The sequence below is a fragment of the Panthera leo genome, chromosome B1, assembly GCF_018350215.1.
Source record: "Panthera leo isolate Ple1 chromosome B1, P.leo_Ple1_pat1.1, whole genome shotgun sequence".
Lineage (NCBI taxonomy): Eukaryota > Metazoa > Chordata > Mammalia > Carnivora > Felidae > Panthera > Panthera leo.
The window spans coordinates 138,100,478-138,127,881 of NC_056682.1; the positions used below are offsets into that span (position 1 = coordinate 138,100,478).

The window sequence follows — 27,404 nt, forward strand, 5'->3', positions numbered from 1 at the left end:
GCAGAAATCAGCTCGGTAGAGTTACAGTGTATCTGTTTGTTTTTTCTAAACCTACTTTAGTGGGACTGAGACAACGTTGTAATAACTCTCAGAGGTAAACTCTCTCTTAAAAAAGAGTGTAGAACATATGGAGTCTCTTTTCAGTGCTCATTTTGCAAACTGGAGACTCCCATCAGTGAGAATGGGGTGAACAGCTGCCCTTCCCGTGTGTTTTTGTAGGCTGGACTGGATGAGCCATCAATTGCTGATTCTCCGTTTGGGTTCTTGGACCAAGGCCTTACGAGGGCCAGTTTTTCATCACAAGTCACTCTTCCTTCTGCATTGCTTTTGCCTTTCTGCCCATTTGGAATATTTCTATAAATGGTTGTTAATGTTAATTTAAGGAAGATGTGTTTAGCCACCTCAGTCTTCTAAATTGACCATTTTATAAAATGTTGTGTTATGCTTTTGTGGATCACCTGTAAAACTCTCTCTACCTCTGTTAGGTAATCAAGAACTGACCATGTTATTCAGTCAAATGTTCTTTCCTCAGAGGATGGAGGGAAGAAGTAGGCAGTATATTCATCGATTTCTAAATGATGTGCCTAATGAAATCAGGCCCATTTTCTTTAAATTAGCCAGGGTTCCCATGACCTAAAAGGACATGAATATGGGTTTCCTCATTTCAAAATGAAGAATTCAAGACCTTATGGTCAGCCATCCATCTTAAGCTCACAAGGAGGTCTTTTAAGGAGGGACACTAGAATAAATGCCTAGATTCCTGAGCAATGGCCCATTGGTTTATCTGTCTAGTGATTCTATCATAAAAGGCCAGCAAACTTCTAAGTCCTAATAAGGGATCATGTTCAACTAGAGTAAGTCAGTCACAACCAGTATCTGCCCTTGGCAAAGTGTATCAAAGTAAAGTATATTATAGTGGACACCACAGGGCTCTGCACAGATGTCCCGGTTGCTAGGGGAGCAGCTGGCTGACTACTGTCAGCTGTCGGCCCTCTCAGGAAATTGCCCTTGGCTAAAAATAGTCATCTTGTCCAGGGTCATGCCTCCTTTCCAGGGCAGCTCTTAGCTCCTCCCAAGATGGGGACCAGTCTACCCCAGTTCAGGGCTCCCCGTTTGGTGGGCTGAGACCTTCGTTGAGTTTGTACCGGGGCCTGACTCCCTCCTCTGCTTGGCCCCGCACCCTTCCCTTTCCTTCCACAAGTGGAGTTCCCGAGAGCATCCTCTTAAGTAAACCTCCTGTGTGCTAATCTCCATCTCACAGCCTGCTTTTTAGAGAGCCTGATGTGACCTATGTTTTTTATATCTTTTCCCAACGCCGTGAGTGTCCAGTGTCCTCATTATGTAAGTCTTCATTTCTCTCCTATCAAAATCTGCTTTTGAAATTTATAGGAAAATTAAAAAAAACCTATCATCAAAAATCTGCTCATAGGAAAGAATCTGGTGAACTCATTCCCTCTAAGGTATAACAGACCAACAATTATAATACATGAAATTTTTAATTTGCCCCTTTGCATTGACACTTACACCCTAGCATCCCTTGAGAGTTTGTCTATGATGATTCAAAGCCTGATTGGAAAAACAGAGCTCTAATAAGTGAGATTTCAGGTATCAGTATATAAATGGATAACAAGTAGGGCCTCATCTTTCTAGATTCATTTGGCGAATTGCTACAACTTCTATGTATAATACTGTTCACCCCATGCTGGTCACCTTGCCAACAGGGTTAGAAGCCAGTGCTCTAAAAAGTCATTGTGTACCATTGTGCTTGTGCTCCTGTGACAAACGCAGCATCATGCACACTTTGGTGGAGGAGACTCATTAGGGGTTTCCTCTTTAGTACAAAAATATTGATGCAATAGTCAAGAAGGTCACAGTGTGGGTAAGTCACCATGTTTTGAGCCTTTCATTTCCAGTAATTAAAGTGAACATGTTATTGGAAGGTTTAGAAAGCCCACCCAAAGTCATTTACAATAGCTGTAATTAGGAAACTGGAATGCCAGTTCAAGTCTTTCGAGGGGAACAAAATGAGACCAACCGAGCGTGTAAGTAAAATCCCCTTAGAAAATGGCCAAATTAAGGATACAGACTCTCATTGACCCATGCCCTACCTCTTCCACACTCATTCCAGGTACTGAGATTTCACTGTACATTTGTCCTTTAGTTCAAGTGGTTCCTTTCTATAAATGTAGCATTTCTATAAATGTAGAGCTATTTGTATTTTTTTTTTTTTTTTTTTTTTAGTGAAGCCAATTTCACCCATCTCTGACTCTCATTTCTCCTCCAAACATGTTTCCCAGGTCACCTGAGTCTATTCTCGAAGGTTGAATGGCATTGTTTAATTTCAAAGATCATTTCCCCTGGGGCTAGCATACTAATGTCTGAGTTCTTAGACATGTTCTTTAATTAATTTTCCCCACTGGTATATCTTAAACTTACTTAAAAATGCAATTAGAGTGTCTCAAGTTGCCTCCACATGGAAGCTAGAATTTGGGTTCTCCAGATTTTGACCATTAGACTGTTTCCTGGAAAAAAATAAGTTACCCCAGCCAGGGAATCAGGGTCATTTCAATGACTAGCTCCCTTTGAGTTTAGACCACTGCTTCTCAACTGGGGGTGAGTTTCTTACCCCCCTCCCCCAGGGGACACCTGGAAATGTCTGGATACATGTTTTGGTTGTCACGACTGAGGTTGAGGGGATGTGCTGCTGAAATCTGGTGGGTAGAGGCCAGGGATGCTGCCTAGCACAGCATGCCCCCACCTTCACAACAAAGAATTATCCAGCCCAAAATGTTCATAGAAAAATCAATAGCCAAGCCAAGTGGATAATAGACGATAGAAATATACAAAATAGAAAATGTATTTTACTACTATTTGGGAGTCTTTTATCTCTTTTTCTCCTTTCTCCCTTGGCTTCACTTTGTAATGTTTTTATATGTGAGGCTGCTTTTCCAGCACTGTGCTTCCAAAATAGTGTTTTGGGATAGGGACTGCAGTTTTTTGTTTTTTGTTTTTTTTGCATCCATTCAGTGCATATTATTGGATACCTTTTTTTGTGCCAGGCACTGGGCTAGTGATTGGGCTATAGCAATGACCAAGTCTTGTTGGGTCTTTACCTTCCTGGACCAGGCATTTGAGAGTAAATATTGGGCCCTCTTTCATAACGTGGTGCTTATGTATACAAGTACATAAAGATGAAGGAGGATCATTAGGAAAACATTTGATGGGAAGATTACAGGTGGGGTGGTTCAGTGTAGCATGTTGAGAGCTGTTTCTTTGGCTTTTCTCTCTGTCTCTTTACTGGCTCAATCTTTGAATGACAAGCAAGAATCTTTCCATCCAAAAAAGAATACTGAAACAAAAGAAACTAAAATACACCTTTCAGCAGCAAAGGACAAGATGGCATGGAACTTCCATAGTATATCCAGTCCTGTCAACATGGGCTGCTATTTGTCAGGGTTGTAATTAGGTCAGTGGGTTTAATTATGGTAAGAAGAATGAGTCACATGATCTTATTCTCTTTGAGCAAAGATGGCTGTTTCTTTTAGGGGAGCCATTATTTTTTTTTCATTTTCTTGATAATTCTGTTGTGTCTGTTTTTATAAACTTTTCATCTTGCCCTTCTTTTTTGAAATTTGCTTTTCTTCTTTTCTTTTACCACTAACATTCTTCCCTTCTTTTCTTTTTCCACTTTTAACTCAAACTTTCTAGATAACTTTTATACCTTCCCTCCCAAACAAAGCAAAAACACAAAAACTGCCAGCAAACCATGTATCAAGATCATACCAATCTAAACCTTGAACTTATTTTTTTCATTAAAGATGCTTTTTTGTATATGTATCCACATCTGTGTTTTTGATCTTTTAATGCTGCATATTATTTTGGGCTAGAATATATGCTGGCTCAGATCTTAATTATCTTTAGGGCTTGTCCCAAAACAAAGCAAAATCATAGGTGAGGTGGGAGATATTTTTATGTTATGCAAGGAAAGAATGTGAGAAAGTTTATGTATATTAGATCTGTAAGCCATACCAAAGTCTTTATTTGTTTTACATTTCTTTTTTCTTTGACTCTCCAACCAAGATAAAATTGTCGGCATAAATATGTATATGTGTGTATACATATGTATATACATTCATATTATATCTATATGAATGTTTACTGTAACATAGTTTGTAACAGCAAACAAAAATAAGCAAAAAGCAACAACAAAAGGTCCAAAACCTGGAAATTACCAAATATCCATCCAGAAAGGAAAGTATACATAAATATGGCATATCTCTATTATGGAATATGATGAGGCTATTGAGAAGAATGAGCCAATCTATATGAACTGACCTGGAAAGGTGCTGATACTATATCCATTCATTCATTCATTTATTTATAGAGGGGGAGAGAGTGTGAGTGGGAGAGGGGCAGAGGGAGAGAGAGAATCTTAAGCAGGCTTCATACTCAGCATGGAGCCCAAATGGGGCTTAATCCCATGACCCTGGGATCATGACCTGAGCTGAAATCAAGAGTCAGCCATTCAACTGACTGAGCCACGCAGGTGCCCTACTGATACTGTGTTCTTAAGTAGGATGATATCTCAAGAAAGAAAGAAATTTCTGTACGTGTGTATGTAACATACAGATAATTAATATGTAATTCATGTAATTACATATAATGTAATATGTATTTGGATAAATGGGGAAAGTGTGTAAGGATTTTGTGTTCATAATTTTTATTATTGAGTACCTCAAGAGACTAGGTTTGAAAGGAGATGGACTCATTATGAATATATGTTTTGTAATTAAAGAAAAAGTAGAAAGGTTTACTGAAAAATATTTCTGTACCATTTATGTGGTTGACCACAAAATCTTTTAACTCTTCACAAAACAGTCCAAAAGGAGCAAGCTTGCATATAAATCCCAATTGGCCTTGCATGCTAAAGTGCTTTTTTAGTGGCTCATGAGGCCAGGAAAATAAAAACATATAGCTAGAAAGTAAATCACGGGGAGAACAAATGTGCTAAAGAAAGTAGAGATGTGATGGCAAGACCTGGTACTGCTATTCAGATTCACAAATCTCTTCAATGGGGAGAAGCTCCACTTCATCACTCAGGCTCATAATAGGTTTCATCTGAAAGATTGGGCATTTGACATTTTGCACATCTTTAAGATAGAGTACCAAGGTGGGTTCTAGAGTCAGACTTCTTGGCTTTGATTCCTCACCTTTTTCCAAGGTATGTGATTTTTGACAATTAACCAAATTGTGCTGCAGCTACCTTGTTTGTGAAATAAAGGTATATAAGAGTCTTATCTCACCCTATTGTTGTTGGCCCATAATCGATGTTCCAACTTGGGTAAGGTGGCAGTGGGAACAGTGAAGGGCAGGCAGTTTTTAAAATCCAGAGAAATCAATGGGGTCATAAGAAGTGGTGCCCACTATGGATTGCAAATGAACAGGGCAGGGTCAATATCATTACACTTTGATGATTCTAATGTGTCACCCGCTTTCCTGTTTTGTAGACCTCCATTTTCAGCACATTGGCCAGTGAAAAGTCCTTATCTGACTGCAAAAAGGTAAGTTGGCCTCCAAGATTTCTAACCTGCTGTCAGAGTACTAAAAGGCTTCAGAGTTGATGACATTCAATGGAAAAGCTATGGGATCAATGAGAATGTCCTGGTGACATGTTGTAGCTCCCTTTCTTCAGAGATGGCAATTTGAATGGTTCTCTTTAAGGATGTGGAAAACTCTGTTATCATTTGACAGCATTTTGTTATAAAGCAGCTCTGGTTGCATATATTTCTATATTGCTATTATCTGACATTTCATTCTGCAAGATGAGCATCAAGGGAGTCCAGGACAAGCTGCATTGCAGGCATCTATATCTTTGTTTCCAAATTTAAATGTAATAAACATAAACTCAACACAGTATAAAAATGATTTTGCATTTTGAAAGCTGATCATATAGCATAAAAATCTGGTTTGGATTCACCACAGTCAAGTTTGAGAAGCTGTCATGCTTTGCAAAAGGATTAGCCTCGCTAGCATCTGATGGAAGACGTTCCTGTAATGGATCATGTCTGGAGACTGCCTGCTATTGCAGTAGCAGCGTGTCTAATTCCTGGCCTTCGCAGTCCAGGGGGCACTTTTATCCGCCTCTTTAATCTCAGGTTTAACTAGATCTTCTCCTTCTTGAGGGGAAAGAAGCGATTTCACAGTCTGAACAACTCAAATAAATTCTTTGACACTATCTATTGATATGGAAAACCAGGTGCATAAAGAGTTGACCTGTGCCTCATATATTAGTAACTTGGCATTTCTTAGGGTTTTATATCATGACGTTGTTTTGCTGTGCTGGTTTTGCTTATGAATTTACTTGATATGGAAATAGGTAGCTGGGATCTTCATCTTTAAAGCTGATGTGAGGATCCACTATTCTGAATGCCATCCATTTCATTATCTTGATAGTTATTTATTGCCTATTAAATCTCCATCTTGATTGAGTTCTGCTGTGTTCGTCTTGGTCTGGCTGTCTGAGAGTAAGGTCTGTGTCATATTCTTAACATTATGGATCCTAGAGGATGAAGGGACTTCGGGGCTTCTCTAGTCTCCCCTTTCTCCCAGAGTGGGACTGCCATTGGTATCATATAAAGATGGACTTAGCCTCTACCTTGATACTCTATTGACAGGGAACCCAATGACTCTGACTGTTCACTTGTGAGACAAATCAAACTATTAGAGGATTCTTCATTTTACTGAACCATTATCTGTCTCCTTTTGATTTCTAAGTTTTAAAGTATGAAGGCAGTTAATATGCTTTCTTCTGAATCTTCTCTTCAGCTCACCTATGGGTTAATGATTTTCCTTCTTTATTTCTAGTAGAATATTGTTATAATTGATTTCCAAAATCATAGACTGCTGGGATCTATCTGGTTTCAAAACTTGGCTCTGCTACTTACCATTTATGTGACCATGGGTTAGTTACACAAGCTATCTGTGCCTCACTTTTATCATCTGTAGAATAGGGATAATAATTATATCTACTTCACATGATAGATGAGTAATATACATAAAGTATTTAGAACAGTGTTCAACACATAATCAATGCTCTATTAGGTATGATTATTATTATTATTATTATTATTATTATTATTATTATTTCTAGACCAGGTAATCCTTTTTTGTTTTGCATACTCTTTGTTACCAATGTCAAAAATTATGTATTGTTCTTCAGTTGTGGTCAGTTTGGCAAAAGCACTTTGAGACTTTTCACTCTTCATTCAGCAGCTTTGTTTACATACTTGGTGTATACCAGGTACATCATCAGACATGGGCTATGATGCAAGGGCAATCTACAGGCTTTCTTTAGTGTAGCACTAATGATCTAGTAACACAGCGTAAGATGGCATCAGTTTCTATTTATCAGTCATATCCCTCTGTGGGCCTTTTGAAGGGTGAAGTCCTTGCTCATGCTCTTAAGATATTTTCACATGAGCTACATTAAAACATGACTCTCTTATAAATTTATATAGATGAGTCTTTGAGTATGAATATAGGCCATTATGTTTATTTTATTCATTTTTATAATTTTGATCAATCCAGATAATTTTAAAACCCAGTTCTGTTATCCAACTTATTTACTACCTCTCTCAGTTCTGTGTCATGCACAAAGTAGCATAGTCTCTGTGACTGTGCTTTCATTCATCCAGCCAGTCAGTTACCAAGTGTTCACTGAGAACCTGCTATATGTTTTGAACTGGAATATCATGGTGAACAAGTTACGTATGATCTTTTCCCTCATAGAATATATGCATAGTTGTTGGACAAGTAAAATTGTGATGGATGATATGATTCTCTTTTTCATTTGGGAGGTTACAAGATCTTATACCAAGAGAACCTAACCTAATCTAGGAGTCAGGGAAAACTTTCCTGAAGAAGTGGACTTCTTGCAGATACCCAAAGTATAAGACCCCCCCCCCAAAAAAAATAAACATAAAAATAAATAAATAAAAGCCTGATAATGGAGGGCCTTGTAAACCCAGAGTTTGGATTTATTGATTTATTAAATCTTGGATTTATTGATTTATTGATATACTGATTCAGGTAACAGGGCCCGGGAGGAAGTTGATGAGTTCAGATTGGTATATGTCAGGTTTGTAGTGTTTGTAAGATCTCCAAGCAAAGATGACCAGCAGGCATTTGGGTATGTTGGTTTATAATTCAGGAAAACATTCTAAGAGATGTGAATATGGGAGGAATATGCATATATAGAACAATTGAGAGAGGAGGAAAGGACAAGATTGCCTAGGGAATGTGTGAAGAAGAATTGAAGAATGTTTATAAGAATCCAGGAGCATTGGTATATAAGGGCTGGGAGAGGACTATTTCCTGTGAAGTAAAGTGAGAAGATAGGGCCAGAGAAGCTGGAAGAAATCAGAAGAATGTGATGTCGCAGAAATCAAATCAATAAAAATAGAAAGTCGTTAAAAATGAGGTAGTCACTAGTATAAAAACTGTTGCTGGGAGGTTAAGTAAAATAAGGACTGAAAAACATCCCCTAGGTTTATCGATATCCTAGGTCATTGTTGGTTTTAGTGAGATCCAAGTGATGGGTGTAGAAGCCAGGTTACAGTGAGTTTAGGAAGGAGATAGAAATGGTAGAATGGTCTTCTTTAAAGGAAAGTGTTGGAAAAGGAAGGAAAGAGGTGAGTAGTTAGTGGGGAGTTACTGGGTTGAGGAAGCGTCTCTTCAGATGGGATAGATTTGAGCAAGCATGGTTAAGTGCTAGGAAGAAGACAATAGAAAGGTAAAGAGATGCTAAAGCACAGCATTAACCTTAGATACATGAAGGGATGCCTCTTGCTGTAAAGTAGCAGGGAAGGAAGAAAGGATAGAACTCATATGGTTAGGAGTTATGAAAGCAGGGAGACAGAATGGGGCCATGTCATTAGACAACTCTGGTCAATTCATCTACTTTTTTGTTGAATTTTTTGGTGAGAATGTGGTATTATTATCAACCAACTTTGAGTCTACACAACTATACTGCTTCAACAGTATTTATTTAACCTACAGATATTCCTCTACCATATTTTACATAGTACCATGCACATGATCAGCAATCTCTGGCTGTCTTGCCTATTCAGTTGGGGTCTGTTTTAATAAAATTACTCCCAAATCTGTGTCTCAAGTAATGAAAGCTCTTCTGAACCCTAGATCTGTGTTGTTGATTAACTAGAGGTCTTTTTCACCATGGTGCCCCATAGACCATGTTTTAATGTAAACAAATTTTTTACACATATTCTCTCTCATGCTGAACTTTTCTCTCTTCTAGTCACCACTCCAGTTAATGGCTTTACTGTTCCAAGCTAGAAACCTCAGTGTCATCCTTGATTTCTCCTGTTCCTTTATTTTCCACATCCAACTAGTTATCAAATTCTGTAAATTCCATTTTTAGATGCCCCTAGAATCTATCATCTCTGTCCTTTCCTTCTTATTCCTCCTTTGGAAGGTTGTAATAACTCCTTCTTTGCTCTTTTCTTACACCAAGTCTTCTCTTCTTCATTCAATTTTCCAAAACACTGCCAGAGTTACTTTCTAGAAAACAAACAACAAACACAATTATTCATGTCAAACCTCATTTAAAAACATCTAAGTGCTAGGGGCACCTGGGTGGCTCAGTCGGTTGGGCGGCCGACTTCGGCTCGGGTCATGATCTCGCGGTCCGTGAGTTTGAGCCCCGCGTCGGGCTCTGTGCTGACAGCTCAGAGCCTGGAGCCTGTTTCAGATTCTCTGTCTCCCTCTCTCTGACCCTCCCCCATTCATGCTCTGTCTCTCTCTGTCTCAAAAATAAATAAACCTCAATATGGGACATTTAAAAAAAAAATCTAAGTGCTTCAAATTTTATTCAAAATAGACCCCATACTCTTCTGTATAACTTGACAAGTTATTCCCATTATCTTCAGCCCCATCTCCTGGTATTCTACTAGGTGCTGGGATCTAGAGGCCTTGAGCAGACTGCTTCTGAATACAAAACTTTTTGATAACCTTGTGTCTATGTACAGATTGTTTCCTCTTCTTGAATGCTGTCTTCCCTTTCTTGTTTGCTTAAAAACTTAGTCTTCTACGGAGAGACCCCTCACAGTATCATTTCCTTTTCAAAGACTTTCTTGGTTTCTCCAGGAAAGATGAGTGGTTTTACCTCCTGAGTTCATAACATTTTGTACTTACACCAAAGTATAACACCTAACAACAACCACAAAGCTTGTCAAATGTTTACCATATTCTCAGCCCTGTGAGAAGTGCTTTACATGGATTCTATCATTTGATTTTTATAACAGTCCTCTGAGGTAGGTAAAATTATTACTACCGTTTACAGATAAAGAAATTGAAGCCTAATGACATTGAAGACCTTGTGTGGGAATATTCCAGTAGTGGGTGTTGGAGCCAGGATGTGAATCCAGGCAGTTTGATGCCAGGACCATTGCTTTAGTGTTTTGCTACTTCCTTCTGCCATTGGATTCTAAATACTTATCTATGGGTTCAGCTTTCCTCTGAACTATCTTCTCTTAGAGGGGAGGAACAATGACTGATTCTGTTAGGATGAATAATACCCTGCTGGTAGTAAGAGCTAATAAAGTTTTATTGAGTGAATGGATTTGCTGGATACATGATTGTCCATTAGTGTAATATTCTGGGACTATTTAGTTTGTTAAAAACAACACAAAAGTTTTTTCCCCCTTTTCCTAGGAGTTGAGAAAAGAATATTTACACTCAGAGTTTATTTTTGAAGGCAATTTCTGTACTAAAATAAGGTATTAATGGATAGCTGGGCAGCAGGATGTGATTCAAGTGTTTCGTGAAAGATAGCAAATACCCTATTTCCTAACCACTACCACTCTTTAATTTGGAAAACCTAAAAACATTTAGGGAATATATATGAATCCATTCATTCATTCATGATTATTTATTGAGTTCCTCCTGTTGCAAGGCTGTTATTGTTAAACATGTTATAGAGGAAAAATGAATATGCCAAGATATGAAGAGACATAACTCTAGGGAATGTATTAAATCAAAGTAGACTCTTATAAGATAGGCATAATTTATATCTTCTGATTTCTTTCTTCTATAACCTCTCTACCCCACACTATTTAACTAAAGTAGACACATGGGGGGATGTGTACTGTGGAACAAGCAGCAGAGAATGATCCTCAAGCATGTTCCATGTCTCCTGCTACTTGTTTTATGTTCATTGATATTTATATCTTTGTGTCTTGATACTTTTAAGTCTCTCAGTGCAAGATATTTGGACCCAGATATGTCAACTCAGCTATTTTTGTATAGGGACATTCTGTCACTGGACTATTGAACTTCCAATACTTTAATTTGAAATAATGGGAAAAACATATTATCTTCACCCCTTCTCGGAGGCTTTTTGCTCTGACCCTGACTCCCACCCCTGGTATACAGGTCACAGATAGGTTAGGGGTGATGGACGGGTGAGGGTGATGGATGGGGCGAGGAAGGGGTAAAATGAATCCCAGGGATGAGTTAAAATATTAGAGATTTCCATTCACAAATTACTTGGAAATGAAAAATAGGGGTTTTCCGGTTTGGTGTCACAATGACCTGCTTTATCCTGTTGTAATGTTTATCTATATATGGTAACCTAGAATCCCAGCCACAATCCTTGTCTGTATTCGTACAATAGGTTCCTCTGGTTAGAGAGTTTATTTTAAAAATTCAGCTACCATTTTGATAGTTTGTTGTACCATGGGTAGGGTAAAGCTCCATTTCTCTCTCTGTATGTCCCTCTGTTCTCTCTCCCTGGACTTCTGATATCTTAACCCATATCAATGACAACTTTTAAAAAATAGTATATTTAGGAAATGTATCCCTATCATATAGAAAATATTGTTTTTAGAATATGTGGGAACCTGAAGGAAACCTATCTGTTGGTGGCAGCAATTTGTGGGATTATATGTGGTTGTGTTGACTGTGCTAACTATGCGCCCTTGGCTTTGACTTGGGCCCATCCACTATTACTAATGATATGTGAATGTGCAGAGCATGTACCCATATTGTCTCTTAGCCCACTGTGTGATATTTTTATTTTTAATAGACATAAGTGATGCTTCCCTCACAGAGGCAAGGTAATTTTACTTCAGGAAGAGATAATTAAGAATATAGAATGTATGTTGGAAAATTCGAGTTTTTCATCAGTGTTGATGAATCGGTCTCTGGGTAAACACTGCCCAAGATAGTAATATCAGTAGTTAAGATATTTACTCACAGTTGGTTCCTCAGCCTTGTGAAACTATACTGTATCTGGCTTCCTCTTTCAAAGACTAAGACTTAATATCTAGACAGTGTTCATTGACTTCTACAAAGCTGGCTACCAAAGTCTCAGCTTTTTGGCAGAATTTCTGGGCTGGTAGGTCATGGTGGCTTTTCCCCATGCCCCTGAGAAAGGGCATAAGACCAAATCAACCCTGTCAGCATCAAGGAAATTCCTCTGTCCTCCCCTCTCCACCCCCTGAAAGACAGAATCCCATGTTCTGGAGCAGTCACAATGAAGGGTATCATTTCAAATAAATTTAAATGCTGTTTACTTAAAAAAATTTTTTTTTTTAATGTTTAGTTTTGAGAGAGAGAGAGAGACAGACAGAGTGCGAGTTTGGGGGGGTGGGCAGAAAGAGAGGGCGGGCCAGAGAGGGAGACACAGACTCCGAAGCAGGCTCCAGGCTCTGAGCTGTCAGCACAGAGCCTGACACAGGGTATGAATCCATGAACCGTGAGATCACGACCTGAATTAAAGTTGGACACTTAACTAAGTGAGCCACCCAGGCACCCCTGTTTACTTTTTAAATAGATTTTTTTGGGAAGCTAGGAAGGTTCATTTTTGGAAGAGTCTGTTTTTGCTGACTTGATGTAGTGCTCTCTGTTGGGTAAGGGATGATATATGTATATTTGTAAAGTTCTATCCCTTTTTCAATGTGCCAACACAGGCCACTAATTTATGGAAAGGACAGGTGTATCTCCTTGAACAGAGGGAAGCACTTTACCCCTTCCTCCTTTCTTGCCTCCTTGCCTCTCCCCAGCCTTACTCTCCTAGCAAAGAAAGAGTTCTTAGCATTCATATGCAATATTTAAGATATGATAGGTGATTCTGGATTCCATGCACTCTTCTTTCATCTCTTATTATCTGATTCTGGTTTTTATTGTTTCATTTTTCCAATCCCACTCTCCCGAGATGCAACATGGTGCAGGGGTTAAGAACACAGGATCTGGAGACCAATTTCTGTAACTGGAGTCCCAGCTCTATCATCCATCAGCTCTATAACTTTGCCCACAGTTACTCAGCCTCTCTGTACCTCACTTGTCTCATGTATAAAATGAGACAAATCATGGTATAAACCTATAGAACTGTTGTAAGGATTGAATAGGTAGATCCATGTAAAATTCTTAGAACAGTGTCTCAGTATGAGATGTTCATTATTCCACCCCTGTGCTTGCAGAGAATAATTTGAGCCTTGGTATTTTGAGTCCCTTTGTCTTTTTGCTCTAAAAGAGTAGCAGCATCAAAGAAAATACATCAATAGACTTGAGCTAAAATGCACATTTGCAAAATGTAAACTAGTTGCACTGGAGAAATACCCTTGTATGGGTCTCTAATTCTTAGTAATTCTAATTCTTAATAATGAGAATGCACTCAAGTTCAATATTATTATGGGTTTCAACTCTGTAGGAGCAAAGCATTTCTTAATAAATGAAACATAAAGCCTTTCTAATAGTACAGTGAGTACATTTTTCTGTATCTCTAGCATCTTTCACAACTTTGAGTCCGTAGTAGACATTTAATAATGTTTGTAAATTCGTAAACTTGGCATAGTATCATTCCACCAAAAGCTTCCAACAGAGGGCTCAAGGCGGAAAAGGAAGGAATGGGGAGAACCCACTCTTTGTATGTCCTCTTATGCCAGCACCTAGAATATTCACAGGTAGGTAAAAATACCTTATCACTTGCTTGGAGGTACAGAATAAAATATAAAATATCCCTGTCCCTCAAATAAATATATATCCATTGCCTTTTCTAAATGTTGAGATATGAGTTCCTTTTGCCCATTAGCCTATATTTGTCTCCTTTTTGTAGGTATAACATACACCAGGCATTTTTGCAACCATAATTTCTAGCCTATGCATCTCAATAACTTTTACAAATTTCTTTTTCTTTTTTATTTATTCTTCTTTTTCATCTTCTTCATTTCTCTATTTAGCTTTCTCTACTCCCTCCCTCCTTACTTCCTTTTTTCTTCCCTTGACCTAATATATCAGGTAACAAGGTATAGGTTATAAGCTGTGTCCATCTCCCCATCCTACTCCCCATGGACACATCAAGTTTATTCAAATCTTCTTTAGGCCCTGATTGAGAGGGTAGTTTGGATTCACCTAATAAATTCCCCAATTTATTAATTAGTACATATTGAAAGTCTTTCATGATTATTTGGAGGATAAAAGACAAATGAGAGCGTCTGGGTAGCTCAGTTGATCAAGCATCCGATTTTGGTTCAGGTCATGATCTTGTGGTTTGTGAGTTCGAGCCCCACATCGGGCTCTGTGCTGACAGCTCAGAGCCTGGAGCCTGCTTTGGATTCTGTGTCTCCCCCTCTCTCTGCCCCTCCCATGCTCATGCTCTGTCTCTCTCTTTCTCAATAATAAATAAATGTTAAAAAATTAAAAAAAAAGACAAATGAGTCCCTGTCATGAATGAACTCATAGTTTAGGGGGGTGGGCAATACTATACTTGGATAAATCACAACAGGGTAAGTTCCATAATGACTGTATAAACAAAATACTTTGATAGCAGAGAAGAGGTTGTGATAACTTTCCCTGGGAGAGCCACTAATTTGGTCAGTCTCCCCCTCCTGTTCTTCTCTTACCAGGACAACATCTAAATGCCCTTCTGGGTTCTCTCTGCTTGGTGGCCAGGACTATTTATGTTTTGAGTCAGAGGCTGGAGGGTGGCCTTCTCAAAGACTTGCCTGCCCCATTGGAATTAGTGGGATAACTCCACTGTTGCTAGCATTTTAAATATTGTTATAGGAGATCATGTGCTCTGTCCTGCTTCTGGGGTTGAGCCTAAATTTAATGATCTTTAAAACCACAGACTGTGTGGGCTTGTGGACTGCCTACATGTGTTGAAAAAAAATGATGCTGCTGGTATGGAATTGCAAGATAAGCAGAGAACCCGGTAAATGACTCAGTGGGAGTTTTCCCCAAGGGAAGGATAAAGAAAAGAGTGTACTGTTTTTTGGCAAAGGAAACTGGCACTTAACATGATTATTGCAACTCTGGGCACTTGGGTTTTCCCACCGGGGAGATCAAATGTGATAACAGCAGAGCTGCTCTTCCAAAGCAGAACCTTCGTGAGCTTCAGTCTCCAACTGAGATGTCAAATGGCCAATATCCCTGGCAAGAAGAGCAGTTTAATTAATTAGAGCCTTGAGCTGGCAGCTTGCCGCAAAAGCACCTGAACTTGGTTGCCTGTGAAGAGAACTGCAGAAGGCTGCTTCCAGGGACTCGCCGCTCCCCCAGAAGACTGCCTCAAGTGTCCACCTGTCTCCATGGGAAAGACTCCTGATGAGGGATCTGTTTCCACTTGATTTTCTTTATAGAGAGGTTTCTGGCAAGTCTTTTCCTCTCCTGAAGTCCTAGAGGTGGATGACAAAAAGGAAAGTGTTGTTTTCAGTTTCTGTTTGGAGAGCCACAAAGGCCGGCATCTGGAGTAAGCAGAAGGTGTCTAATGAAAGGTTGCACTCTGGTGAATCCGAGCTTGTGATCTTGCATTATGGAAAGCTGGAAATCCTAAGGTTATTCAAGCAGGAAGAGGTCTTGCGGCTGGTCTAGAGTCATCAAGGTAATCTGGCATTTTGAGAACCATCCCCCTGTTACCTCTTAAGGGACTTTGAGACTCAGGTGTCAAAAGCAATGCTGCCAGGTGTCTCAGAGGAAGCATCCTGCAGCTTTGCAAATGTTTTGTGTGCCCTTGTTGTGCCTCCATGCAGCACCTTCTGCTCAGGGTTGCTATAGGGATGCCCTCTGGAAGACTGTCTTCAGTTTACTTCTAAAGGACAGAGATAGGCTGGAGGACAGAGCTATGCTTACCCTTCCTTGCAGAGATATGCTGAGGTGCAAATCACATGATTGCAATGAGGACCACTGACGGTGCAGCTTCCGGTCCTGCTCCAACCAGGGCATCTGGCTTTCTTCCTTTGGTTTCAGTATTAATCATGACAGGGGAAATTACTCTGTGTGACCATTTCCTCAGTGCTCCTCGTAGCTCTCTAAAGTTTTCCAAAAATCTTGTAGGGCTCTAAAAGAATGTGGTAATGTACTTTTACTCATCAAGTGGAATTATTTCATTTGTCGGTAAACATAGGCCATGTAATATGTAGAATATTTATAGCATCAAGTGATATAATCTGTAGTTGTATATAAGTACTAAATGACTCTGGAGCCAAACTGTCTGAATAAAATGCTGCCTCCAGCATTCATTAGCTCTGTGATGCTCAGCAAGTTACTAAGCCTCTCTGTGCCACCATTATTATTTATTATTTCTTCTTCTTCCTTTTCTTCTTCTTCTTCTTCTTTCTTCTTCTTCCTCCTCCTCCCCCTTTTTCTTCTTCTCTTCCTCTTTCTCCTCTTCCTCCTCCACTTCCTCCTCCTCTTCCTCCTCCTCTTCCTCCTCTCCTCCTTCCCTTCCTCCTCCTCCTTCACTTCCTCCTTCTCCTCTCCTTCTCCTCTTCCTCCTCTCCTCCTTCTCCTCCCCCTCCTTTGTTTTCAAATGAGAAAATATAAAAACATAAATGTAAAATTAAGATATTGTGTTATGGAGTGCCTAAGTTAGCAAAGTACAGTATTACTTAAGAATGTGGGAATGACCAACTAAGGATATGGTGATCAAAGTCTGGAGACTAAATGGCCTTAGCCAGACTGAAAAGAACAAGGTGAGAAACCAGGTGAAAGATGTTTGGGGAACACTACTTTTTGGGGGTGAAACTAAACAACAGACACAAAAGGAGACAAAGCTAATGAGCCAGGAGAGAGGGTCTGAGAGTTTGAAGACATTGAGAAAAGGTGAATCAATTGGCACAGGAATGTTTTGGAGATGGAGAGGAAAGGATGCTGGCCATGGGAGCCAGAGCACAAGTATAGAAATTAACCTTGACTAGAAGGAGAAATACCTCACCTGCACAGAGAGCATTTCAGGATGAATGGATCTGGGTGGGGATAATAAAGTTACCTACCTCAAGGAGTTACCGCTTGGTGATGACATCAAACTCAAATCTCATCAGAGTCTACTTCATTTCTGGAACTGGCTTCTCTTGATCTAGAGACAGATCTATCTACCCCCTCCATGGAAAATTATCTCCCTCCCTCCACAGGCAACAGACAGTGGTAAGACACAAGTGAGATAAGCACATTACTTCCTATCACCAGAAAGGGGAAGCAGACTCACGGCAGCTGCTGGGTGTGTAAGCTGGACATCTGTGCGTTACTTTGGGTAGCCTTCGCTTCTGTCTCTAGGGGAGACGGAGGCCCCTGGCTCTGCCTCTGAGAGGGTTTTTTTTTTTTTTTTTTTTTTTTTTTTACTGTTACCCTCTTTGGCCACAAATGAAGGTGGCATTACAGAATATGCCCTCACCAAGCTGTGAGCACAGACATCAACACTGAATACTATACCTTGCCCACTTCTAGCACCCACCTGCTGACGTAGACAACTTCATTCTTTTTTTTAATTAATTAATTTTTAATTTACATCCAAGTTAGTTGGCATATAGTGCAATAATGATTTCAGGAGTAGATTTCAGTGATTCATCCCCTATGTATAATACCCAGTGCTCATCCCAACAAGTGTCTTCCTTTATTTTATTTTTTTAAATTAAATTAAATTAAATTAAATTAAATTAATTTATTAATATGAAATTTATTGTCAAATTGTGTCTTCCTTAATGCCCCTTACCCATTTAGCCCATTCCCCCACCCACAGCCCCTCCAGCAACTCTCAGTTTGTTCTCTGTATCTAAGAGTCTCTTACGTTTTTCCCCTTCCCTGTTTTTATATTATTTTTGCTTCCTTCCTTTTATGTTCATCATGTGTTTTTGGAAGTTCCTAATAGTTTTTCACATGGATTTCTCAGCCTTCCTTGTGGAAGTCTGCTAACTGGTTAGACGATGGAAGTTGGTCATTGCTTTGGCTGCTAGCTTTCCATGAAAACACTGCTTACCTGTCAGCCAGGTGGGCAGGCAGGCACCACTGCTGTGTAGCTCTGCTTCAGCCCCTGGCAGGGGGCTGCTATTCCTCAGTGATAAAACTGGAGAACGCCTCTCCCCTCCAGCTCTGCGAACAGCTTGGGCCCTCAGTACTGCTGTTCTCAGAGTTCCACAAAGTCTTGCATGAACACAGTGTCTTCAATTTAGGGTCTTACCACCTTCCCCACTGAGGCTCAGGACCCATTCCTGAATCTAGGAGGAAAGGTATATGCCACAGCATCCTCTCCATTATGCTCCTCATCCATATCTTTCCTTTCTCCTGAACACCCTTGTACTGAATTTTCTGCCTTCTCTTTTCTTTTATCCAAGCACAGCTCCTGTGTCTCAGTCCATTAACGTATGTGCTCAGATGGTCGCCAGCTCAGTTTCATAATAAACAGGGAATCTTAGAATCCCAACCTGGACAGCTAGGATGCTCTGATAATCTACTTCTTCAAGCTGGGAGTAGCTCAAAGTCTTTGCTCCCAAGAGTCCTAGTTCTAGAAACGCATGAAGGTTAATTAACCAAAATGTTGGTCTTTTTGTTCCTTCAGACACCAGTCATTGCTAGAGGAAATCTGTGTTTATGTTTCTAATGCTCTCTATCTCTGTAATGTGCATTTCAGCACTGTCTGGATTTAAAGGATTGAGAGAGTCAGAGTGTCTGTAGATTCTTATCTTGACCTCCATTCATAAACAAAGGAAGCTAGATCATTTATCGAGCCACCCATTCAACATCCTTAGAACCAAGCTTGCTACCTCAGCATTTTAAAAGTTAAATCACTATGTTGTACACCTGAAACTAATGTAACTTTGTGTGTTTAGTATACTCAAAACAAACAAATAATAAATAAATAAATAAATAAATAAATAAATAAATAAATAAAAGTTGGCTTTTGTATGCAGGCAAGCTATTTCTAGTGGAATCAGAGAGTACCCGGTAAGGTCATAACCTAGTCAGGAAAACCTGCCAGTTTAGCTTTAACTTAATGTCATTTTATTGACATTTGTAAAGTTTTTTAAAAAAAGATTTTATATTCTTTTTAAGTCAGTCTCCTCCCTCCCTTCCTTCCTTCCCTCCTTCTTTCCTTCCAATTCCAGTATGGTTAACATACAATGTTATATTAGTTTCAGGTGTGCAATATAGTGATTCAGCAATTTTATACATTAGTGCTCTTCATGATGAGTGTACTCTTAATCCCCTTCACCTATTTATCCATCATCCCCCTATCCACCTCCCCTCTAGTAACCATAAGTTTGTCTTCTAAAGTTAAGAGTCTAGGGGTTCCTGGGTGGCTCAGTTTGTTAAGTGTCCAACTCTTGAATTGAGCTCTGGTCATGATTCCAGGATCATGGGATCGAACCCCGCCTTGGACTCTGCACTGAGCATGGAGACTGCTTGGGATTCTCCCTCTCTCTCTTTCTCTCTCCAGTGCTTGCACACTCTTTCCCTCTAAAAAAAAAAAAAAAGTCTGTTTTTTGGTTTGTCTCTTTTTTCTTTGTTTATTTTTTTAAATTCTGCATATGAGTGAAATCATATGGTATTTGTCTTTCTCTGACTCATGTCACTTGACATTATATCCTCTAGATCCCATTCATGTTGTTGCAAATGGCAAGATTTCATTTTTTTTATAGCTGAGTAATATTCCATGCCCCCCCCCCCAACATACATCTTTATCCATTCATCTATTGATAGACACTTGGGCTGCTTCCATAATTTGGCTATCATAATAATGCTGAAATAAACAGGGATGCATATATCTTTTCCAATTAGTGTTTTTGTTTTTTTTTGCTAAACACCCAGTAGTGTGATTCCTGGATCATAGGGTAGTTCTATTTTTAATTTTTGAGGAACATCCATATTGTTTTTTACAGTGGCTGCACCAGTTTGCATTCCCACCAGCAGTGTAGGAAGGTTCCATTTTTTCTATATCCTCATCAACATTTTTTTTGTGTGTGTGTTTTTGATTTTAGCCATACTGACAGGTATGAAGTGGTATCTCATTGTGGCTTTGATTTGCATTTCCCTGATGATGAGTGAAGTTGAGCATCTTTTCATGTGTCTGATGAAAAGGTATAGCCTTTAGGGTTTTCTAGAGCCTAGAAAACCTAGTCTGTTTGCTATCTCTATGTCTAGTTTGGAGAGATGTCTGTTCATGTCTTCTGCTCATTTGAATTGGATTATTTGTGTTTTTTGGGGTGTTGAGTTGTATCAGTTCTTTGTATATTTTGGATACTAATCCTTTATTGAATATGTCATTTGCAAATATCTTCCCCCATTCCATAGGGAGAAGTTTTGTTGATCGTTTCCTTTGGTTTATAGAAGCTTTTTATTTTGAGGAAGCCAATAGTTTATTTTTGCTTTTGTTTCCCTTGCCTCAGGAGACATATATAGAGAATGTTGCTGTGGCTGATGTCAGAGAAATTACTGCCTATGTTCTCTTTTAGGATTTTTATGGTTTCAGGTGTCATATTTAGGTCCTTAGTCCATTTTGAATTTATTTTTGTGTATGTTGTAAGAAAGTGGTCCGGTTTAATTGTTTTGCATGTAGCCGTTAAGTTTCCCAGCACTGTTTGTTGAAGAGACTGTCTTTTTCCCATTGAGTGGTTTTGCCTCCTTTATTGAAGATTAATTGACCATTTAATCATGGATTTATTTCTGGGTTCTCTAATCTGTTCTAATGATTTATGTGTCTAGTTCTGTACCTGTACTATACTGTCTTGATTACTATACCTTTGTAGTATATCTTGAAATCTGGGATTGTGATACCTCCAACTTGTTCTTCTCTTTCAGGATTGCTTTGGCTATTCAGAGTCTTTTGTGGTTCCATACAGATTTTAGGATTTTTTTTTAGTTCAGTGAGAAATGCTTTTGGTATTTTGATAGGGATTGCATTAAATCTGTAGATTTCTTTGGATAGTATGGAAGTATAGACATTCTAATAATATTTGTTCTTCTAATCCATGAGCATGGAATATATTTCCATTTGTTTGTGTCATCACTTTCTTTCATCATGTTTTATAGTTTTTCAGAGTATGGTCTTTTACCTCTTGGCAAGTTTATTTCTAAGTATTTTATTATTTTTGGTGCAATTATGAATGGGATTGTTTTCTTAATTTCTTTCTGCTCTTTCATATTTAGTGTATAAAAATGCAACAAGTTTGGTATATTGATTTTTTTTTTTATCCTGTGACCTTACTGAATTCATTTATCAATTCTAGTAGTTTTTTGGTATAGCTTTTAGGGTTTTCTAATATAGTATCATGTCATTTGCAAATAGTGGCAGTTTTATTTCTTCCTTACCAATTTGGATGCTTTTTATTTCTTTTTCTTGTCTTTTTGCTGTGGCTAGGACTTCTGGTACTATGTTGAATAAAATTGGTGAGAGTGGACATCTTTCTCTTGTTCCTGATCTTAGAGGAAAAGCTCAGTTTTTCACCATTGAGGATGATATTAGCTGTGGGTTTTTCACATATAGCAAGCCTTGCCAGCAAGGTCCATGATGGTCTGATGTGGGAGTGAAAATTCGTGCTACCTGGGAAAATTCGTGCGGAGGCCAGCTGTGTTGGAGAAGTAAGATCCTGGGAAATGCATGGGGGCAGGGCAGGCTGTAAACAAGCTAGGTGGAGAGTGTTGGCATTGGTTCCTGCAGGTGTCCATGTATCTAGGCTGGGAGACTGCTCTTTTGTTCATTGAGAAATCTCCCAAAGATCCCTGCCCTTGCACTGTGGTTAGTAAATAAATCTCCTTCCTGTATATACCAGGTGTTTTTTAAACTGCTTCATCTATGCTGTATCTCTGAGAGGCTGTTTGTTGTGCTGTCTCTTTAAAGGCAGGATTCAGTTTCCTATCGCCCTCCTGGCTCTCCAGGAGCTGAGCCCACTGATTTTTAAAGTTCCAGGTATTAATCTCTGCTGATTATAAGAACTTGTGAAGTTTTCAAATTCTGGATTTCAAAGCTAAATGTTATGGGGCTTTGTCTTTTGCATGCTGGGTGCCTGGGGTACTTGGTGTGGGGATCTGTTCCTCTGCCCTCACCATGCCCACCAGATTCCTCCCTCCTGTGGACATTCTGGAGGGTCCATTTAGCACTCAACTTTGCCTCCACTCTTCCTACCCTCTTCGACATGGCCTCTTCTCTACACTTAGCAATGGAGAATCTGTTCTGCCAGTCTTTGGGTCATTTTCTGGGTTATTTACACTAATGTGGATGTTACCTAATTGTATCAGGAGGTGAGTTTAGGATCTTCCTACTCTGCCATCTTCCCCACACAAAAAAAGAAAAAAATATTTTATTATTTTTTTAAAATGTTTATTTATTTTGAGAGGGAGAGAGCGCTCACTCACAAGTGGGGGGAGGGGCAAAAAGAAGAGAGAATCCCAAGTAGGCTCCATGCTGTCAGTATGTGGTGCCCAACATGAGGCTTGATCCCATGAACTGAGAGATCATGACCTGAGCTGAAATCAAGAGTCAGATCTTTAACCAACTGAGCCACCCAGGCACCCCCAAAAAATGTTAGATGAAAGAATAGTCATAAGTCCAGGAATAAAGGAAACTGAAATAAGATTGATTCTACAAAAATTAGCGATATATACTCTTAGAAAATAATATTGATTGATTCAAGGGAGATTATTGGAGTTAGCACAATGTTATGATAAGACCTAGATCTTAGATTTGATTTCATTATGGATTTGTGTGGTTTGGGGGCAATATCTTAATTTCAGCATCTATTTCCTCATTCACCAAATGGTTATAATAGCATTTAGGCCCAATATAAGAAGCGTTTTTGGGGATTAACTGTTCACCTGCTGCAGTGGCATGAACGTGGTTCCCTGGTGTGAGGGTGGAGAAGAGGAAAAGAGGGAGAGGTGAAGAAAGAAGACCATGTTTGCTTTCTGTAAAGTCCATGGGAGGATAGAAGGGGAAGATTTTTTTTTTTAATGTGCAGTTTTTATGAAGGGAAGAAGAGAGAGGAAAGGTCCACTTGGGGGAAATTTATTGTGCTGTTTCACGCTTTACTAATGAGAGAAGCTGGAGGGAGGGTGCCCCTCTTCACGAATCAAACTATGATGAACCCTATGTACTATTGGCTCTTCAAAGACAGGAACAATAATGCTATTGTTTCTCCCAGCACATTCAGACTGAGCAATGAAACAGAGCTCGTTTTTAATAAATGCCTGTTGAATGATGAATAAATGAATGAATGGATCCAAGGTATAAATTAACCATATGAGGGTACAAAACAATCTTCAGATAAATGCTTTTTGCATGAATGAGTACGCGTCCACACAACTCATACTTGATTGTACAATTAAAGTATAAAAACAGGTGGGCACAAAACAGTTAAAGTGTAAAACCCCAGGGAAACAGCAGGTACACTGCTGCTGCTGTTGCTACTAAGGACATTTAGGAATTTATTCATATGATAAAGGAAATGACCATGTAGATGTAGTTTGGGGACTTCCAAATAATAAAGGAGTCTCTTTTGTACTTTCAGTATGCAGATTTATCTTCCAAAAACTAGAGCAATTTTTAAAACCCCTATTGCCACAGTGATACAGACAGTGTTTTCCAATTATGTATTGGGAAAGAGCAGTGGCCCCTGTAAAATCAGAGCTGTGTTAATAAGGTATTTAAGTCTGACCTGGAAGTATTTGCCAAACATTTAGACTTTAAGGAACTGTAAACCCACCAGGGCTGTGTTTGTTCACTGCTGATGCTCTGTTTACATTGGATGCATAAATGAGTGAATCAGGGGAAATTGGATAAGAATTTCTTGAACCTGTGGGGCACCTGGGTGGCTCAGTTGGTTAAGTGCCTGGCTTCGCTCAGGTCATGATCTCACAGTTTGTGAGTTCAAGCCCCGTGTTGGGCTCTGTGCTGATAGCTCAGAGCCTGGAGCTTGCTTTGGATTCTGTTTCTCCCTTCCTCTGCCCCTTACCTGCTCACGCTCTGTCTCTGTCTCTCAAAAAAAAAAAAAACAAAAAAAAAAAACACAACAACAACAACAAAAAAAGAATTTCTTGAACCTTCTATTCTTCTGTTAAGCTTGCTGGAACACTAACTCCTAGAAAGTATAGGACAAAGAGCAGATTGAGTAGATGGGAGATTGTGATATATAACAGCCCCATTCACAGGAATGTTTAGGACTTGGCACGGAAGAAATGGAAGAATGCAGTTATCTGCAAGCCTGGACAAGTTTTTTCTGACACTCTAAAGTTCGTGTTATGCCACTTTGCTTTTATGGAAGACCTACATTAGTGTCTTTTTATTTTTTTTTTTATTTTTAATTTTTTTTTTTTTTGCTAACCAAAGGAAATTAGAAGAGGATTTTTATTTTTACAAAATGGTAATTGCTTCTCTTTATAACATTTCGGGTTTAGGATAGGTTTTATAGTAACGTTCTACTTTTGGATAGTGGAGGAAAAGTATTTTTCATTTAAAAACAAAGAAGAATTTTAGCTGGCATAGGGAACAACCAAAGATAAGCAGGGTATAGATACGACTCAGGAAATAATATCAATAAGAATATACAGTTATGAGATGTACTTTAGGGATAAAGAATGAGAATATTTTTAATTTCTTGGATAACCTCTGGGGAAGGATTTTTTTTAAATATAATTCATTGTCAAATTGGCTAACATACAGTGTGCTCTTGGTTTTGGGGGTAGATTCCCATGGTTCGTCACTTATATACAACACCCAGTGCTCATCCCAACAAGTGGCCAGGCCCTCCTCAATGCCCATCATGCATTTTCTCCTCTCCCTCACTGCCACCCATCCATCCTCAGTTTGTTCTCTGTATTTAAGAGTCTTTTATGGTTTGCCTCCCTCCCTCTTTGTTGTCCTCCCTATTTTTACCCTCTTCCTTTCCCCCATGGTCTTCTGTTAAGTTTCTCAAGTTCCACATATGAGTGAAAACTTATGATATCTGTCTTTCTCTGACTGACTTATTTCACTTAGCATAATACCTTCCAGTTCCATCCACATTGCTGCAAATGGCATGATTTCATTCTTTTTCATTGCCAAGTAGTATTCCATTGTATTTATAAACCACCTTCTTTATCCATTTATCAGAGACATTTAGTCTCTTTCCATAATTTGTCTATTGTTGAAAGCATTGCTGTAAGCATTGGGGTACATGTGCCCCTATGCATCAGCACTCCTGTATCCTTTGGATAAATTCCCAGTAGTGCTATTGTTGGGTTGTAGGGTAGTTCTATGTTGAAGTTTTTGAGGAAACTCCACACTGTTTTCAGGAGTGGCTGCACCAGTTTGCATTCCCACCAACAGTGCAAGAGGGTTCCTGTTTCTCCACATCCTCACCAACATCTGTTGTTTCCTGAGTTGTTCATTTTAGCCACTCTGACTGATGTGAGGTAATACCTCAGTGTGGGTTTGATTTGTATTTCCTTGATGATGAGTAACATTGAGTATCTTTTTATGTGTCTGTGGGCCATCTGGATGTCTTCTTTGGAGAAGTGTCTATTCGTGTTTTCTGCCCATTTCTTCACTGGATTATTTGTTTTTTGGGTGTGGAGTTTGGTAGGTTCTTTATAGGTTTTGGATACTAACCTTTATCTGATATGTCATTTGCAAATATCTTTTCCCATTCTGTTGGTTGCCTTTTAGTTTTGTTGATGGTTTCCTTGGCAGTGCAGAAGCTTTTTTTTTCTTTCCTTGATGAGGTCCCAATAGTTCATTTTTGCTTTTAATTCCCTTGCGTTTGGAGATGTGTCAAGTAAGAAATTGCTGCGGCTGAGGTCAAAGAAGTTGTTTCCTAGGGTTTTGATGGATTCCTGTCTCATATTTAGGTCTTTCATCCATTTTGAGCTTATTTTTGTGTGTAGTGTAAGAAAGTTGTCTAGTTTCAATCTTCTGCATGTTGCTGTCCAGTTCTCCCAGCACCATTTGCTAAAGAGACTGTCTTTTTTCCATTGGAAAGTCTTTCCTGCTTTGACAAAGATTAGTTGGCCATACATTTTGTGGATCCAATTCTGGGTTCTCTATTCTATTCCATTGGTCTATGTGTCTGTTTTTGTGCCAATACCATACTGCCTCGATGATTACAGTTTTGTAGTAGAGGCTAAAGTCTGGGATTCTGATGCCTCCCACTTTGGTTTTCTTTTTCTTTTTAATACAAATTGACAAGAGTTTGCCAACATAGGGTAGAGACAAATACCAAAAGTCTTGCTAACTTTAGGGTCTTTAGAATAAGAGAAAGAGGAGCAGTAACACTGGTAATGCCAAGCCACTTGAATTAGCTGAGCTTTCTTAACACTTCTGTATCCTTAGATATGCTGCTATTCCTTCTACTTTCCCTCTGACTCTACCAGGAAAGCACTTCATTAGGACCTTAATCACCTGTTACCTCTGTGTCAGAGCCTTCCGTGACTCTCCAGGTTGTTTCTGTTCTTCATTCCTAGCACACTGGACATTTGTTTTGTTTTTATAGTACTCATTCATATATGTTTATTGAGCACCTACAGTGTGCCAAGCACTGGAATGAACAAGATGAAATTGTTTGTCAGGGGTTCACAGTCCAGTGAAGGAAATAACATTTACAGTAGACTAATAAGAAAAAGGCTAAGAAGGATGTCCCGTGGAAGGCAACTTCATGGAGAGTGGGGTGTATTCAGACCATTTCAGAAAGCTTAGGCAAAGAGAGATGGGCTAGAGGAACCTATGGGTACATTTCTAGCATTGCCAGTAGTTCAGTGTGTAACTACCCCATGTCCAGTTCTTGGAATTAAACTGACTTGCCTGTAATGTAAACCACACACGACAGATGGCATTAAGGAAAACTGCATGGAACCCTGCCAGTTCCATCCCATTTGCTTCCATGTTTGATCCAGACATGTTTGCTTTACTGCTCACTCTCATTTTTCCAGATTCTAAATTCCTGACTCTATCTGAGATAGAGATCTACCTCTAGAGTGTTCCTCAGGTTCTTAACTCTTCCTGGCCCTCCTTTGTATACTGCTGCTGGTTTAGCTTTCTCACCCACCCCTGGTCTCTTCCAGGTGAATTCACTCCTCTTTAGGTCCTAGTACCACAGGGAGCCACCCCTACCTGGTTCCTCAGCTGGTGCCACAATCCTCCTGGGAGG

At 39.3% G+C, this 27,404-nt stretch overlaps 1 protein-coding gene across 6 annotated transcripts in view; it reads left to right on the forward strand.

Annotated features, from left to right (window-relative positions):
• The window catches only part of RASGEF1B (RasGEF domain family member 1B), a 642,397-nt gene that overhangs the window by 269,846 nt on the left and 345,147 nt on the right, over nucleotides 1-27,404 (forward strand). For all 6 annotated transcript variants that reach the window (XM_042936076.1, XM_042936078.1, XM_042936079.1 and 3 more), the window contains one exon: nucleotides 5,508-5,561. In XM_042936076.1, the coding sequence (XP_042792010.1) occupies nucleotides 5,508-5,561 (54 nt within the window). The remainder of the gene's footprint in view (nucleotides 1-5,507; nucleotides 5,562-27,404) is intronic.